Here is a 16,342-nt window from a genome sequence, read left to right as displayed (position 1 = left end):
CTTCCCTTCCCTTCCCTTCCCTTCCCTTCCCTTCCTCATCTTTTCTCTCCTCTCCTTTTCCCCTTTTTCCCCTTCCCTCTCTTTTCCCTCTCCTTTCCCCTTTCCTTCAATTCCTGCTACACATTGCAAACAGTTTGAACACAAATTATTTCGTTTCTGAATTAGAACTAATTAGCTGACTGGTCCGTTTAAGGAGTTAACCACGTGCCATCCATTTTTTGGATTTTTGATAATTATCAAAACAGTGAAATATTCTCTGTGTGGGGGTTGTGATTGCTGAAGGATCTGGGGAATTCAGGAGGTTGTGGCTGTCTGGGAGGCACCTGAGCAGGGAGAGGAGGCTTTGCCTTCAGCTGGGAAGGTGTGGGATGAAAGGACACGGGAAGGGAGGAGGGCAGTGACGCAGAGAAGGAAGGCAGGAACTGATTTTAGCATTCATAATTTAATAAAACCAGTTTTTTCCCTGATTCCCCACATTTTGGCCCTGCAGTGTCTGCATCTCAGCTCTGTGTTCAGCAGCACAAACGTTGTGAAATGTGCAGTTTAATGATTCTCTGGGATTTGTTTGATCCCGTGGCTCCAGAGCCACCCTAATTAGGGAGCTTTGTGTGATCCTGCTCTGGCCATGCCAGGAACAGATGCTGCAGGGCCTGAGCAGAGCCAATTACACCTGGCCACGGAAAACCAGGCTTGGGAGGAAAGAATCATTGCTTTGGTGGTTTTTTTAATGGGATAATTGGGAGAAAGGAAGTTTGGGAGAACCCTGGCTGCCCCAGTCAGAGCTGGGCAACCTCCAGCTTTGGATAGCTTTGGGAGCTTGTCCAAATTCTCCAGGGATGGGGATTCCTCACTGTCCCAGGGCTGCACACACTCTCTATCCCATCTCTTCTCCCACCCACTTGTATCCAAACCCTTTCCTCTTGCTGTGAACTCCGTGTTCCCTTCTCTTTAACCCTTTTTTGGCAGAAGCCTCTCTGCACCCATGATTTCCAGACCCGGCTGGAATTCCAGATCTAGCTGGAATTCCAGACCCAGCTGGAATTCCAGACCCAGCTGGAATTTTGCCTCCTGGCACCCCTAACTCCGTGCTCCCCCCAGGAATGCCCCCCATGCAGGTGCACCACGGGCCGCCTGGCATGGGGCAGCACCACCCGGGACCACCAGGCTCTGGAGGACAGCCACCCCCCCGGCCCCCCCCGGGAATGCCACACCCCGGGCCGCCCCCCATGGGGCTCCCCCCTCGGGGGCCACACTTTGGATCTCCAATGGGTGAGTTGGGGTCTGGTTTTGGGGGCTCTGCTTTGGGGGAGGAGGAGGAGGAGGGGTGTGAAGCAAAACCTGCGGGACCTGGCACCCACCCCCCAACTTTGGGGTGTTCACAGGGCTTCCTCATAGTGACCCTGCACCCCAACTTGGGGATATCCACAGCTTTGGGGTGGTTTTGTGCCCTCTGGGATTTTTGGAGCAATTCCTGAATCTGGGGAATCTTTGCCAAGCTGAGGGGGGGCACCTGCTGCATGTGGCACCCCTGGGTGTGGGGTGGGCACCTCCAGGGAGATTTGGGGTGTTCAGAGGGCTTCCTCCTAGTGACCCTGCACCCCATCTTGGGGGTATCCATAGCTTTGGGGTGGTTTTTGATGCCCTTTTTGCCCTCTGGGGTTTTTGGAGCAATTCCTGATTCTGGGGAGTGTTTGCCAAGCTGGGGGGGGGCACCTGCTGCACGTGGCACCCCTGGGTGTGGGGTGGGCCCCTCCAGGGAGATTTGGGGGGTTCAGAGGGCTTCCTCCTAGTGACCCTGCACCCCAACTTGGGGATATCCACAGCTTTGGGGTGGTTTTGTGCCCTCTGGGATTTTTGGAGCAATTCCTGATTCTGGGGAGTGTTTGCCAAGCTGGGGGGGGGCACCTGCTGCACGTGGCACCCCTGGGTGTGGGGTGGGCCCCTCCAGGGAGATTTGGGGGGTTCAGAGGGCTTCCTCCTAGTGACCCTGCACCCCAACTTGGGGATATCCACAGCTTTGGGGTGGTTTTGTGCCCTCTGGGATTTTTGGAGCAATTCCTGATTCTGGGGAGTGTTTGCCAAGCTGGGGGGGGGCACCTGCTGCACGTGGCACCCCTGGGTGTGGGGTGGGCCCCTCCAGGGAGATTTGGGGGGTTCAGAGGGCTTCCTCCTAGTGACCCTGCACCCCAACTTGGGGATATCCACAGCTTTGGGGTGGTTTTGTGCCCTCTGGGATTTTTGGAGCAATTCCTGATTCTGGGGAGTGTTTGCCAAGCTGGGGGGGGGCACCTGCTGCACGTGGCACCCCTGGGTGTGGGGTGGGCCCCTCCAGGGAGATTTGGGGGGTTCAGAGGGCTTCCTCCTAGTGACCCTGCACCCCAACTTGGGGATATCCACAGCTTTGGGGTGGTTTTGTGCCCTCTGGGATTTTTGGAGCAATTCCTGATTCTGGGGAGTGTTTGCCAAGCTGGGGGGGGGCACCTGCTGCACGTGGCACCCCTGGGTGTGGGGTGGGCCCCTCCAGGGAGATTTGGGGGGTTCAGAGGGCTTCCTCCTAGTGACCCTGCACCCCAACTTGGGGATATCCACAGCTTTGGGGTGGTTTTGTGCCCTCTGGGATTTTTGGAGCAATTCCTGATTCTGGGGAGTGTTTGCCAAGCTGGGGGGGGGCACCTGCTGCACGTGGCACCCCTGGGTGTGGGGTGGGCCCCTCCAGGGAGATTTGGGGGGTTCAGAGGGCTTCCTCCTAGTGACCCTGCACCCCAACTTGGGGATATCCACAGCTTTGGGGTGGTTTTGTGCCCTCTGGGATTTTTGGAGCAATTCCTGATTCTGGGGAGTGTTTGCCAAGCTGGGGGGGGGCACCTGCTGCACGTGGCACCCCTGGGTGTGGGGTGGGCCCCTCCAGGGAGATTTGGGGGGTTCAGAGGGCTTCCTCCTAGTGACCCTGCACCCCAACTTGGGGATATCCACAGCTTTGGGGTGGTTTTGTGCCCTCTGGGATTTTTGGAGCAATTCCTGATTCTGGGGAGTGTTTGCCAAGCTGGGGGGGGGCACCTGCTGCACGTGGCACCCCTGGGTGTGGGGTGGGCCCCTCCAGGGAGATTTGGGGGGTTCAGAGGGCTTCCTCCTAGTGACCCTGCACCCCAACTTGGGGATATCCACAGCTTTGGGGTGGTTTTGTGCCCTCTGGGATTTTTGGAGCAATTCCTGATTCTGGGGAGTGTTTGCCAAGCTGGGGGGGGGCACCTGCTGCACGTGGCACCCCTGGGTGTGGGGTGGGCCCCTCCAGGGAGATTTGGGGGGTTCAGAGGGCTTCCTCCTAGTGACCCTGCACCCCAACTTGGGGATATCCACAGCTTTGGGGTGGTTTTGTGCCCTCTGGGATTTTTGGAGCAATTCCTGATTCTGGGGAGTGTTTGCCAAGCTGGGGGGGGGCACCTGCTGCACGTGGCACCCCTGGGTGTGGGGTGGGCCCCTCCAGGGAGATTTGGGGGGTTCAGAGGGCTTCCTCCTAGTGACCCTGCACCCCAACTTGGGGATATCCACAGCTTTGGGGTGGTTTTGTGCCCTCTGGGATTTTTGGAGCAATTCCTGATTCTGGGGAGTGTTTGCCAAGCTGGGGGGGGGCACCTGCTGCACGTGGCACCCCTGGGTGTGGGGTGGGCCCCTCCAGGGAGATTTGGGGGGTTCAGAGGGCTTCCTCCTAGTGACCCTGCACCCCAACTTGGGGATATCCACAGCTTTGGGGTGGTTTTGTGCCCTCTGGGATTTTTGGAGCAATTCCTGATTCTGGGGAGTGTTTGCCAAGCTGGGGGGGGGCACCTGCTGCACGTGGCACCCCTGGGTGTGGGGTGGGCCCCTCCAGGGAGATTTGGGGGGTTCAGAGGGCTTCCTCCTAGTGACCCTGCACCCCAACTTGGGGATATCCACAGCTTTGGGGTGGTTTTGTGCCCTCTGGGATTTTTGGAGCAATTCCTGATTCTGGGGAGTGTTTGCCAAGCTGGGGGGGGGCACCTGCTGCACGTGGCACCCCTGGGTGTGGGGTGGGCCCCTCCAGGGAGATTTGGGGGGTTCAGAGGGCTTCCTCCTAGTGACCCTGCACCCCAACTTGGGGATATCCACAGCTTTGGGGTGGTTTTGTGCCCTCTGGGATTTTTGGAGCAATTCCTGATTCTGGGGAGTGTTTGCCAAGCTGGGGGGGGGCACCTGCTGCACGTGGCCCCCCGGGGTGTGGGGTGGGCACCTCCAGGGAACTTTGGGGTGTTCACAGGGCTTCCTCATAGTGACCCTGCACCCCAACTTGGGGATATCCACAGCTTTGGGGTGGTTTTTGATGCCCTTTTTGCTCTCTGGGGTTTTTGGAGCAATTCCTGATTCTGGGGAGTGTTTACCAAGCTGGGGGGGCACCTGCTGCACGTGGCAGCCCTGGGTGTGTGCTGGGAATTTTGGGAGGTGGGTTTGGGCTGGTGGGTCACGTTCCTCCAGGGGTTTTTGGGGGGGCTCTGTCCTTTCCCCTGGCTCTGACCCCCCTGTCCCCCACAGGTCACCCCGGGCCGCTGCCGCACCACGGGCTCCGCGGGCCCCCCCCTCTGATGCCCCCCCACGGCTACAATGGACCCCCCAGGCCCCCTCCCTACGGCTACCAGAGGGTCCCACTGCCCCCTCGACCAGCTCAGAGACCCCCTGGAGTCCCCCCTCGTGGGCCCCTGCGAGGACCCCTGCCCTGAGGAGGGGGGGGCTCTCTGCTCCCCGTCCTTCCACAGCCCCTGGTGTCAACATTCCCCCTCCTGCCAAGGGCTGGGGGCCATGCCCTGCTCCTCCCTTCCCTCCCCATTTCTTCCCCTCATTTGTTTTTATAGTGTTGATTTTCCTCCCTCTCCCCATCTCCTGTTTCTCTTCCCCTGGAAGCTTTTCCAAGTTTCTTTTTACAGGATTTTGTTGGTTTTGTATGGAAAGCAGTGGCCACCCACTTGCAAATAAAGGATTTGGAAACCAAAAGTGGTTTTGGATTGGGACTGAGTTCTCTTCCCTGCTTGGGCCATTGGGAAGAACCAGGCTGGAGGGATTTGGGGCAGAGCTGATCCATGCTCCCCTGGAAGAGTGTGCTCCAAGGAAATGTCTGGATTCCCATTCTTGAGCTCCCCAAACCCAGGGAGCTGAGGTTGGACCGTGGAATATTTTTGTGTCAAGGTTTAGCCAAAGTCAAACATTCATCTTCAAAAGGCTTCTCCTGCCCCTGGGCAATGCCAGAGCCTCCAAGAGCTGGGAGTTTTTGGGGGGACGTGGAAGTGGGAATTCGCTGCTTCCTTCCTTCTTCATCCCAGTGTTGTCTTCTCACAGCCAGGTGGGAGCCCTAGGGACTGGATGGGATAGAAGGGAAGCCTGGTCCCCCTCCTGATCCTTCACATCCACAAATGTGGGGAGAGCCCCACGTGGGCTGGTGGGATGAGTGGATTTAAGTGTCGGGGTGGGGTGTGTGCTGTGGGAATGGGGATTCCCTGTGGTGCTGAGCCAAGGGGCTGAAGAGATCTCCAGAATCCAAAGATTCCTGCTTGGATGCAGGGAGCCCCAGTGTGGCATTTCCCTGCTCCTCACTCATGGAAGCCACCAGGATCCACCTGGAGCAGCCACTTTCCCTGCATTAATTCCATCATCATCATCATCATCATCATCCTCCTCCCCTGGAGGCATCCACTGTCACCCCGTTTTATCCCTGGTGTTATGCTGTCATTCCCAGCCACATCCTCTCTTCCCCCTGACTGCAGTCCTTTGTCAGCCCTGATTTTCTCCCCTTTCCTCCCATTTTTCCCCTGTTTTTATGTTTTTATCCCATTCCCCTCAGCTCTTTCCATGTGTTTTGGGCCGGGTGGAGCCCTCGGGACAAGAGGAGCCATTCCCTGTCCTGCTGCCAAGCCTCTTCCCTCTGATGATCCAAAAAACACCCGGGGGCTCTGTGGGGACAGTGGCACATGAGTCACAGGGTGCCCGAGGATGTGGCACTGCTTGTCCCCTCCCCAGGCTCGTGATGCCTGCAGGGCACAGCCTGGATCCCGGCGCTGCCCATTTCCTCCACTGCCAGCCTCCTCCTGCACTTCCATCCCCCTTTTAGGGTTTTTTCTTCCCCTAAAGATGAATATCACAATTATTCCTCAGCTGCTGGGTCTCGAATCCTTCCCAGTGCAGGTTTTTCCCATCCCTGTTTTTCCATCTGAGGGGTGAAATGCTGATTTTGGTGGGTCCTGGCAGAGTGTGAGGCTTTGGGGTTGGCACCCTGGAAGTTGGGTCGGGTCAGCTCCTTGCAGGGATGGGTTGGGGCTCTGGGAATGTTGGGGTGCAGCTTGAAGGGGCTCTGGGAACACTGGAATGCCAGTGAAGGGGTCAGGGAATATTTTCCCTGTTGGGGCACCCCAAATCCCCCCCAGTCTGAGTCCCAGGAGCACCCAGCACCCCACAGCCCCGGGGTTTTGGGGCTGGAGAGCTGCAGCTCCCAATTTCCCACCCTCGGGAATCCATCCATGAGAAACGAGGGTGGCAATGTCCATCTCCAGCCCTAAAAATCCCCTAAAAATAAATAAATAAATCCATCGGTGGCTTTTGTGTCGCGTTGTAGCCTCGGGGCCGAGCCTGACCAGCCCAGGCGGGGACGATTTGATCCCAAAAAATCCCAATCCAGCCCCGCGGAGGCCGTGACTCAGCCGTGACGGGGGCGGGGGCGGGCTGAGCTTCTCCGACAGCTCCGAGAGGGGGGGTCCCCGGCTGATGCCCCCCATCCCACCCCCCTCTCCCCTCCATCCGCAGCCTCGGGAGCGGCTCCATCCCGGCCGCTCCATCCCGGGAACCCCGCTCCCGCGGGAGCTCCGCTTGCGCATCCCGGGAGATCCATCGCCCCCCGGGGCGGGCCGAGCCCCCCGCCCCCGCCGAGCCCCCCCGGCTCTCCGGGGCTGATCCCTCCCTTCGCGGGGTGCGCCGATGGGCTCTCCCAGCGCTCCGTGTGCGCGGCGGAGGCTGCGGCGGTAGCGCCGGTACCCGGCAGCTCCCGGCGCTCCGTTCCGCTGCCGGAGCATCCTTTTGCTCTCCGCATCCCTCCCCGAGCATCCTTCCTCCCCGGAGCATCCTTCCTCTCCGGAGCATCCCTCTCGCCGGCGCCGGGAAGGAGCTGGAGCGGGGCGAGGGCTGAGCCAGGTAAGGGGGAGCAAAACGCGTTTATAGCCCGCATCCCCCCTCCCCGCGGCGATAATCGGCGTCCTCGCTGGTGGATTCGGGGTTCGGCTTCCCCTTCCCCACTTGCTGTGGCCATTTTGTCCTGGAAAACCTTCCCCGGAGCCCGGCTCTGCCTTTGGATGTGCGTTTTTGGGGGGATCCTCTCATCCTCCCCCCACCCCGGCAGAGCAGCCGGAGGGGATCGGGAATTCGCCGCAGGGATGGGAGGGGGCAACCGGGGGGATTTTGGGGAAAGGGTAGCAGGGGGGGATGTTGGGGGGTGACCTTGGACACGAGCGATTCCCAACTCTTCCCCCTTGTCGCCATGTTCCTGGCATTCCGCAGGGAGGCTGGGGGCTGCGGGGGGGTGAGGGGGGATGCAGCCCCCCAGCGCGGGACTCCCGGGGCTTTTGGGGTGCGCGTTTGCGTCGATCCTCGGCTCCTCTCGGGTGCGTGGAGGAGGAGACAGATCCGGCCCCGATAACCTTGTGCAGAGCTGTCCAACGCCACGGCGGGGCTGCAGGGCCAGCGGCGTGCTCAGCCCCCAGATTGGCATTTTTTGGGGATCTCCTTGACCCCCACATTTCAGGGGCTGTGGTCTGGGGGGATTTCTGCCCCTCTGGTGGGGTCAAACCCCCCATCTCAGCCAGCTCTGGCTCCTGGCGTCGGCTCGGCCGCTCGAGCCTCCCTGGTTTGTAGGGCCAGGGAGCCAGCCGTGACCTTGCTCCCCAGCCCATCCTCTTCCTCACCGTGCCCCCCGCCTCTCCCTGCTCCCCCATTCCTCCTCCCGGCCCCCCAATACCTCCCGGAGTGTGGAATGCCGGCCCCACACGGGGAGGTTCCAAAGGGAACCGCGAGTCTGGCTGGAGCAAAATGACCTTGCTCATGGACCGGCCCCTTCCAGGAGCCCCGGCGAGGGGCTGGGGTCTCCCTGCAGCCAGAGGGGACGGCACGGGGGGCGATTTGTCCTTTTATCCTGCAGAACCACCTGCCTGCCTCTGCTCGGGAGTGGGGGCCCGTGCTGTGCCGCAGCCCCCCTCCCTGCAGGGTTCCCGAGGAGCTAAATTTAGCATCCCTGCGTGCCCTGTCCCCTCGCCTGGGCAGGGGGGGACACGTCGCCGGCTGCGTCCCTCTGCCCGCAGCTCCTTCCCGCCTGGCCGCTGATAAAAATAGCGCTTGGAGGGGGTCACGATGGACCCCGAGGGTGGAGGAGCAGCAGAATGGGGCTGGGGGGCTGCGGGTCCATCCCTGTCACGAGCTGAGCCGGGCTCTGTGCAGTGGGAGTGGGGAAGGGGGGGTGGGATGCTGCGATGTGGGGGGACATGGAGATGCCACCCCCAGGTGTTTGGATGCCCCTCTGCTCCTCCCGGGGGGCTCGTGGTACCCCCCAGCCCCCTTTGGCCGGGTCAGCATCTGCCAGTGCTGGCGTCTCCCACTGTAAATGCTGCCTGGCAGCTCCTGCAGCGAGCGTGGCCTGGCACGCTCGGGTCACTGTCACCCGAGGGACCCACCCAGGGATCCTCTGAGGGGCTGCTGTGCCCTGAGGCACCCAGCCAGGGCAGTGCTGGGCTCTCCATTTCGCTGGTTTGGGGGGGTTTGGGGTTTGGGGATCCCCTCATCCTCCCTGTGGTGCCCAGGGAAATGGGGAGCAGAGCTGCTGGTGGCCTTGTTTTTTGGGGGGATGGAGTGGGGCTGCTCAGGGGCAGCCGTGCCCCTGGTGTCCCCCCAGCTCCCCCTGGTGTCCCCCCAGCTCCCCCTGTGCTTTGCGATGAGGGCAGAAGGGATGGATCCAGGGGGACTGGGGGGGTCCCAGTGAACTGTGGCAGCCAGAGACCCCCAGTTGAGGGAAAGGGGCTGGCATGGAGCCAGCCTGTCCCCACTCCCCTGCTGCTCCACCCAGGGGTCCCCAAATCCTCCCGTTTCCACCTGAGATGGAGAAAAAATGTGAGGTGGCACACAGGGCCACCACCACCCAACCTCAGGCTGGTTTCCTCTGGGCTCCCCAGGTCCAGGCTGGCATCCAGGGTCCTCCCACACCCCGTTCCACGGATGGGTAGCTCCACCACCCCTCTCCCCTCACCCCGGGCCTGAGGGCGCAGCCCCCCACGCAGAGACCCCCCGTGCCCCGCCAGCGCCCCGTGCCAGCCCGAGGCCACCATGGACGAGTCGTTCCGGGACCGGACCGCGTTCATCCGCGGCGCCAAGGACATCGCCAAGGAGGTGAAGAAGCACGCGGCCAAGAAGGTGAGCCGGGGCATGGACCGAGTGCAGGACGAGTACACCCGGCGCTCCTACTCCCGCTTCGAGGAGGAGGAGGACGACGAAGACTACGCGCCCCAGGACGGCTACTACCGGGGGGGCGAGGGGGCCAACGAGGAGGAGGGGGTGTCCAGCGACGCCACCGAAGGCCACGATGAGGAGGATGAGATCTACGAGGGCGAGTACCAAGGGATCCCCCGGCAGGAGTCGCTGAAGGGGGGGGAGCGCCTGGGGGCCGCGGCGGCCGCCGGCGCGTTCGACGACAGCGAGGGGCAGCGGAGGAAGGACCGGGAGGAGCTGGCGCAGCAGTACGAGCTCATCCTGCAGGAGTGCGGCCACGGCCGCTTCCAGTGGACCCTCTACTTTGTCCTGGGCCTGGCCCTCATGGCTGACGGCGTGGAGATCTTCGTGGTGGGCTTCGTCCTGCCCAGCGCCGAGAAGGACATGTGCCTCTCCGACTCCAACAAGGGCATGCTGGGTGAGGAGACGGGCACGGGGGTGTGGGAGTCGTGGCTGGGGGGACAGGGGGTCAGGGGGACGTGGAGGGGCACTGGGAGATGTGGGGGTGCAGAGATGTGGGGGGACATGAGGACACGTGGGGGCAGAGGAGAACAGGAGAATGGGGATGGGGAAGGACATGGGGGGCTCAGGAAGGTGTGGGGGGGTCACAGGGGTTATGGAAGAACACAGGAAGAATTGGGAGGACATGAGGCCATGGGGTGTGGGGTCTAGGAAGGGATGTGGGGATGAGGAGGGGTGCAGGACCCCACCATCCTCCTCCTCCCAGTCCCACACTGGTGCCCACATGAGCAGCCGCAGGGAGCGAGCTCAGGAATTTGGGCTGACTGGATGCTGAGACTGGGTTTGGGGGGCCATGGGGGGCTTTGTTCCATTGCTTCCCCCTTCTCTGTGATGCCTGCTGGAGCCTGACACCCCCCAAACCCCAGGGGACACCAGTGCCCCCCATCCCTGAGATGTGGCAATCGTGGGACAGGGGGAGGGGCTGGCTGTGGGGGTCCTGGGGGCACACCCGCCCCCCATGTCCCACAGTCCCTGAGCAGGGCAGGGGGACAACAGGGCATTCTGTCCCCTCCCTCCACGGGGACGCAGTGTTTTGAGGAGAGGCTCCCTGCCCAAGTGCCGAGGGTGCTCTCCCTCCCTGAGGTGACTCAGGGGGCAGGTCCCCGTGCCCCCCAGCACTGACCTGGCTGCATGTGTCCCCCTCCCCAGGACTCATCGTGTACCTGGGCATGATGGTGGGCGCGTTCGTGTGGGGCGGGCTGGCCGACCGGCTGGGCCGAAGGCAGTGCCTCCTCATCTCCCTCTCCGTCAACAGCGTCTTCGCCTTCTTCTCCTCCTTCGTCCAGGGCTATGGCACCTTCCTCTTCTGCCGCCTGCTCTCGGGCGTGGGGTAAGGGGGGCCCAGCTGATGTGTTTGAGTCGCCTCCAGATGATGGAAGGAATGATGAATCTGACTCCGTGTTCTTAGACGGCTAATTTATTATTTTATGATATTATGTTATAGTAAAGAATGCTAAACTATACTATATATAAACTATACTAAGATAAATTAAACTGCACTAAAGTATCCTTTCTGTATGCTAAATAATACAGAAAGGATACTTGGAGAAGGTTAAAAAGATAATAATGAAAACTCGTGACTCCCTCCAGAGTCCTGACACAGCCTGGCACAAAACAATTCACATGAAACCAATGAAACAATCACCTGTGGGTGAAAAACCTCCAACCACATTCCAAAGCAGCAAAACACAGGAGAAGCAAATCAGATAATTGTTGTTCCCCTTTTCCTCTGAGGCTTCTCAGCTTCCCAGCAGAAAAATCCTGGGCAAAGGGGGTTTTTCCAGGAAATGTGAATGCCACACAGGGACCCCCCGAGCAGGGGCTGCCCTCCCTGCTGTGCGTGGTGGGCGTGGGGCAGGGGGTGACGCCGCTTCCCCCCCTCCACCCCTAGCATCGGCGGCTCCATCCCCATCGTCTTCTCCTACTTCTCGGAGTTCCTGGCGCAGGAGAAGCGCGGGGAGCACCTGAGCTGGCTCTGCATGTTCTGGATGATCGGGGGCATCTACGCGTCCGCCATGGCCTGGGCCATCATCCCCCACTACGGTAGGAGCCCTGGGCTGGTGGTACGCAGGGCGTGCGCCGGGGCTCGGCCCCACCGCCCTGTCCTGTCCCTGTCCAGGCTGGAGCTTCCAGATGGGCTCCGCGTACCAATTCCACAGCTGGAGGGTTTTTGTCCTCGTCTGCGCCTTCCCCTCGGTCTTCGCCATCGGGGCGCTCACCACCATGCCGGAGAGCCCACGCTTCTACCTGGAGGTGGGGTCTGGGGGGCATCAGGGTCCTGGAGTCAGGGGTGCCTTGAGAGTCCCCAGGAAGGGACGCCCAGGTCGGGGTGGAGATGGGGCAACCCAGACAGGGGGTGGTGAGGTCTGGACAGGAAGCCCCAGATGGGTTTTGGAGAGGGGTGGGACTGGGCAGGAACCCCCCAAGAGGGTGATGGGACCCCGAGGGATGGGGGGACCCTGAGGAGGTGATGAAGATGGGGGAGGGATCGCCGGGTGGGTGGTGGAACCCAGGCAGGAACCGCTGATGGGGGGTCAGGGTCCAGTTTGGGGTGTCCCAGGGTGACCTGTCCCTGCCCTCGCAGAACGGGAAGCACGACGAGGCCTGGATGGTGCTGAAGCAGGTCCATGACACCAACATGAGGGCCAAGGGCCACCCCGAGAGGGTCTTCTCGGTAAGGACCCCCCAGGGCTGAGCCTTGGGGTCCCCAGCACCCCAAGCAAGGGTGGGATGTCCTCCAGGAGCAGGGGTGCAATTCCCACCTGTGGGAAAAGCACCACCAGGGGAATGCTGCTGTAACAGGTGGGGAAACTGAGGCACAAGGCGGTGCTTCCTGGTGTCCCCAGACTGTCCCACCCACAGGTCACCCACATCAAGACCATCAAGCGGGAGGACGAGCTCATCGAGATCCAGTCGGACACCGGGACGTGGTACCGGCGCTGGCTGGTCCGATGCCTCAACCTGTCCCAGCAGGTGAGGCCGGGGCCACCCAGGGCCCCCTGCGCCCCCTGTCACCTGCCGGGCCCTTGTCACCTCCCGTGTGCCTCTGCAGGTCTGGAGCAACTTCCAGCAGTGCTTCGTGCCCGAGTACCGGCGGGTGACGCTGATGATGATGGCAGTGTGGTTCACCATGTCCTTCAGGTGCTGCGGGGCGGGATGGGATGCATGGGATGGGATCGATGGGATGGGATGGGATGGGATGGGATTGATGGGATGGGATGGGATCAATGGGATGGCATGGGATGGGATAGGATCAGTGGGATGGGGTTAATGGGATCAATGGGATGGCACTGGGATCAGCGTGGTGGGATTAATGTAATCAACGAGATGGGATTGGGCAGTGGGATGGGATGGAACCAGCATCACGGGGATGGCACTGGGAGCTCAGGGCTGGTTCTGGGAGCCCCGGGCCAGAGCTGGCGAGCCCAGCTGTGTGGTGCCTGCTCACCCCTGTCCCCGCAGCTACTACGGGCTCACCGTGTGGTTCCCGGACATGATCAAGCACCTGCAGAGCATCGAGTACGCGTCGCGCACGAAGCTCTTCACGCGCGAGAAGGTGCGGCACTTCACCTTCAACTTCACCCTGGAGAACCAGGTGCACCGTGGTGGGGAGTACTTCAACGACAAGTGAGTGAGGGGAGGCTGAGCCTGGGGTCGCTGAGCTGCCCAGCACAGGGGTGGGGGGCATCGGGGGTCTCCCTCCTGTCCCCCCGTGCAGGTTCATCGGGCTGAAGATGAAGTCGGTGACGTTCGAGGACTCGCTCTTCGAGGAGTGTTACTTCGAGGACATCACTTCCAGCAACACCTTCTTCAAGAACTGCACCTTCATCTCCACCGTCTTCTACAACACAGGTGGGGGAATGGGATCCCCGGGAGGGGGTGACCCAGCAGGGTGGCCCCCAGTTTTGAGGGAGATGGGGGTGAGCCACCAGCTTGGAGGAAGGTCAGGAAAGTCCTCAGGGGCATGATGGAGTTGGGGTGGTCGAGATAATGTGACCCACCAGGGTTTTGATGGAGATGGGGGTGGGCCATCAGCTTGGAGGAAGGTCCCCAGTGGCATGATGGAGTTGGGGTGGTGGAGATAAGGAGCAGGGTGGTCCCCAGGGGGGTGATGGAGGTGTGGTTGACCCACCAGGTGAGGTGGGAGAGGCCAGACAGGTGTGCACGGAGATGGGGTGACCCCGTGGGCCACTGTCCCCCCAGATCTGTTCGAGTACAAGTTCATCAACAGCCGGGTGGTGAACAGCACGTTCCTGCACAACAAGGAGGGCTGCCAGCTGGACTTCAGCGACGACAACAACGCCTACATGATCTACTTCGTCAGCTTCCTGGGCACCCTGGCTGTGCTCCCTGGGAACATCGTCTCGGCCCTGCTCATGGACAAGATTGGCCGCCTGCGCATGCTGGGTGGGCAACGGGACGGCCTTGGTGGGGCTGGGGGGTCCTGGAGAAGTTTCCAGCCCAAACCAGGCTCTTGATCTTCTTGACCCACCACCAACACCTTCACCCTGTTGGTCACCCCACCTCCACCACCCTTTTGGGGACTTTCCTGATCCTCCTCCCACCCGTTGGTCACCTCCATCTCTGGTGACCTCTTGGGGACCTCTGGTGGGTCACACCCATCTCTTGACCCACCACCCTCACCTTTACCCTTTGGGGACTTTCCTGATCCTCCTCCCACCTCCATCTCTGGTGACCTTTTGGGGACCTCCTGGTGGGTCACCCCATTCCTTGACCCACCACCATCACCTTCATCCTGTTGGTCACCCCACCTCCACCACCCTTTTGGGAACTTTCCTGATCCTCCTCCCACCTCCATCTCTGGTGACCTTTTGGGGTCACCCCCACCTCCCTCTCCCTTTTGGGACTGTCAGCCCCACCCAGCCCCGCTTCGTGCCTCAGTTTCCCCGTGCTCTGACATGTCCACGTGTCCTGCAGCCGGCTCCAGCGTCATGTCCTGCATCAGCTGCTTCTTCCTGTCCTTTGGGAACAGCGAGTCTGCCATGATCGCCCTGCTCTGCCTCTTTGGGGGGGTCAGCATCGCCTCCTGGAACGCGCTCGACGTGCTCACCGTGGAGCTGTACCCCTCTGACAAGAGGTGGGGGCCTGGCACGGAGATTTTGGGGGCAAGGAGTGAGGTTTTGGGTGAAAGGAGTGACGTTTGGGGGGCAAGGAGTGAAGTTTTGGGTGGAAGGAGTGGAGTTTTGGGCGGAAGAAGTGAAGTTTTGGGTGGAAGAAGTGAAGTTTTGGGTGCTGGGTGGGAGGTTTTGGTGCAAGGAGTGAAGTTTTGGGGTGCTGGGGTGCCCATTTAAGGGTTTGGAGTTCCCATTTTGGGGTGCTGGGATGCCCATTTAAGGGTTTGGAGCTCCAATTTTGAGGAGCTGGGTGCTCATTTAAGGGCTTTGAGTTCCCTTTTTGGGGTGCTGGATGTCAGTCTAAGGGTTTGGAGTTCCAGTTTTGGGGTGCTGGGTGCCCATTTCAGGGTTTGGAGCTCCCATTTTGGGGTGCTGGGTGCCCATTTCAGGGCTTTGAGTTCCTTTTTTGGGGTGCCCATTTCAGGGTTTGAAGCTCCCATTTTGGGGTGCTGGATGCCAATTTAAGGGTTTGGAGTTCCAATTTTGGGATGCTGGATGCCAGTCTAAGGGTTTTCACTTCCCATTTTGGGGTGCTGGATGCCCATTTCAGGGTTTGGAGTTCCCATTTTGGGGTGCTGGATGCCCATTTCAGGGTTTGGAATTTGAATTTTGGGGTGCTGGGTGCCAATCTAAGGGTTTTCACTTCCCACTTTGGAGTCCTGGGTGCCCATTTCAGCCTTCCAGGCGCCAATTTCAGGGTGCCACCTGCCCTCTGCAGGTGCCCACGAGGCTGGGCACCCAACCCTACCCCCGGGTGGTGCCCCCCACCAACCCCACCCCTCCTCACCCTCCCCAGGACGACGGCGTTCGGTTTCCTGAACGCTCTGTGCAAGCTGGCAGCCGTGCTGGGCATCAGCATCTTCACCTCCTTCGTGGGCATCACCAAGGCCGTGCCCATCCTGTTCGCCTCGGCTGCTCTGGCCCTCGGCAGCTCCCTGGCCCTCAAACTGCCCGAGACAAGGGGGCAGGTCCTGCAGTGATGGGGGGCTGGGGGAGAGGGACCCCCCCCTTGCGCGGGGTGCCCCCCAAATCCAGCGTTTTGCCCCCCCCACTCCTCCCTCTCTCCTCGTGCCCCTGGGATTAGTCGCGTTAGACACTGTGAAATGTCTTGGAGCATTTGGGATCTTTTTCATTTGCACTTGGACCCCCCCACCCCAAAAAAAAAATCACCCTGTACCCCTAAAATTTCCCTGATACCTCCAGCTCCCCCCCGAAATTCCCCCTGACCCCTCCTCAAACCTCCAATTCTCCCCCCCCCAGTTTCTTTTCTTGGTGTCACCCCCTGTGTGCTGCTCATTCCTGGGGGGCTGTGGGACAGGATTGAGGGGGGGGCCTGGCCCTCTGAACCCCCACACCTCTGTGCACCCCCCAAATCCCTGCTGAGCCGAGGAGCAGGAGGATGAAGTGTATTATGGGGGGGGATGCCCCCCTGTGCCTCAGTTTCCCCATCCCTGTGGAGGGCAACCAGCAGGATCCCCCATGCATTTTTTTGGGGGGGCATCTGGGGGTGCCAAGAGCCCTTGGGGTGCCTCAGCAATGCCTGGGGGTGGGGGAGCAGAGAATATTGGGGTGCTGGGGTACAGAATCCCCTTGACAATTTTAGGGTACCCCCTCTTATAAAGCACATGCTCCCCCCCTTTCCCCCCCAGGACGCCCCAATTTTT

General features: G+C 60.8%; 2 protein-coding genes across 2 annotated transcripts in view; both read left to right on the top strand.

Annotated features, from left to right (window-relative positions):
• The window catches only part of SF3B4 (splicing factor 3b subunit 4), an 8,423-nt gene extending 3,419 nt beyond the window's left edge, over positions 1-5,004 (top strand). Inside the window, exons 5-6 of the mRNA XM_039710132.1 lie at positions 995-1,269; positions 4,546-5,004. Coding sequence (XP_039566066.1) covers positions 995-1,269; positions 4,546-4,730 — 460 coding nt within the window. The 3' untranslated portion in view covers positions 4,731-5,004. The remainder of the gene's footprint in view (positions 1-994; positions 1,270-4,545) is intronic.
• A 1,772-nt stretch (positions 5,005-6,776) lies between these two features.
• SV2A (synaptic vesicle glycoprotein 2A) lies at positions 6,777-16,340 on the top strand. Its single transcript, XM_039710202.1, has 13 exons — positions 6,777-7,185; positions 9,210-9,940; positions 10,693-10,873; positions 11,435-11,586; positions 11,663-11,796; positions 12,128-12,217; positions 12,406-12,516; positions 12,596-12,684; positions 13,006-13,170; positions 13,262-13,395; positions 13,747-13,950; positions 14,482-14,641; positions 15,475-16,340. Exons 2-13 carry the CDS (start codon positions 9,361-9,363, stop codon positions 15,656-15,658), a joined length of 2,184 nt encoding a protein of 727 aa, XP_039566136.1. The 5' UTR covers positions 6,777-7,185; positions 9,210-9,360; the 3' UTR covers positions 15,659-16,340.
• The last annotated feature ends 2 nt before the right edge of the window (positions 16,341-16,342 follow it).

The sequence above is a fragment of the Passer montanus genome, unplaced genomic scaffold (assembly GCF_014805655.1).
Source record: "Passer montanus isolate IOZ18808 unplaced genomic scaffold, ASM1480565v1 scaffold224, whole genome shotgun sequence".
NCBI lineage: Eukaryota > Metazoa > Chordata > Aves > Passeriformes > Passeridae > Passer > Passer montanus.
This window is presented reverse-complemented; position numbering and strand designations above follow the sequence as displayed.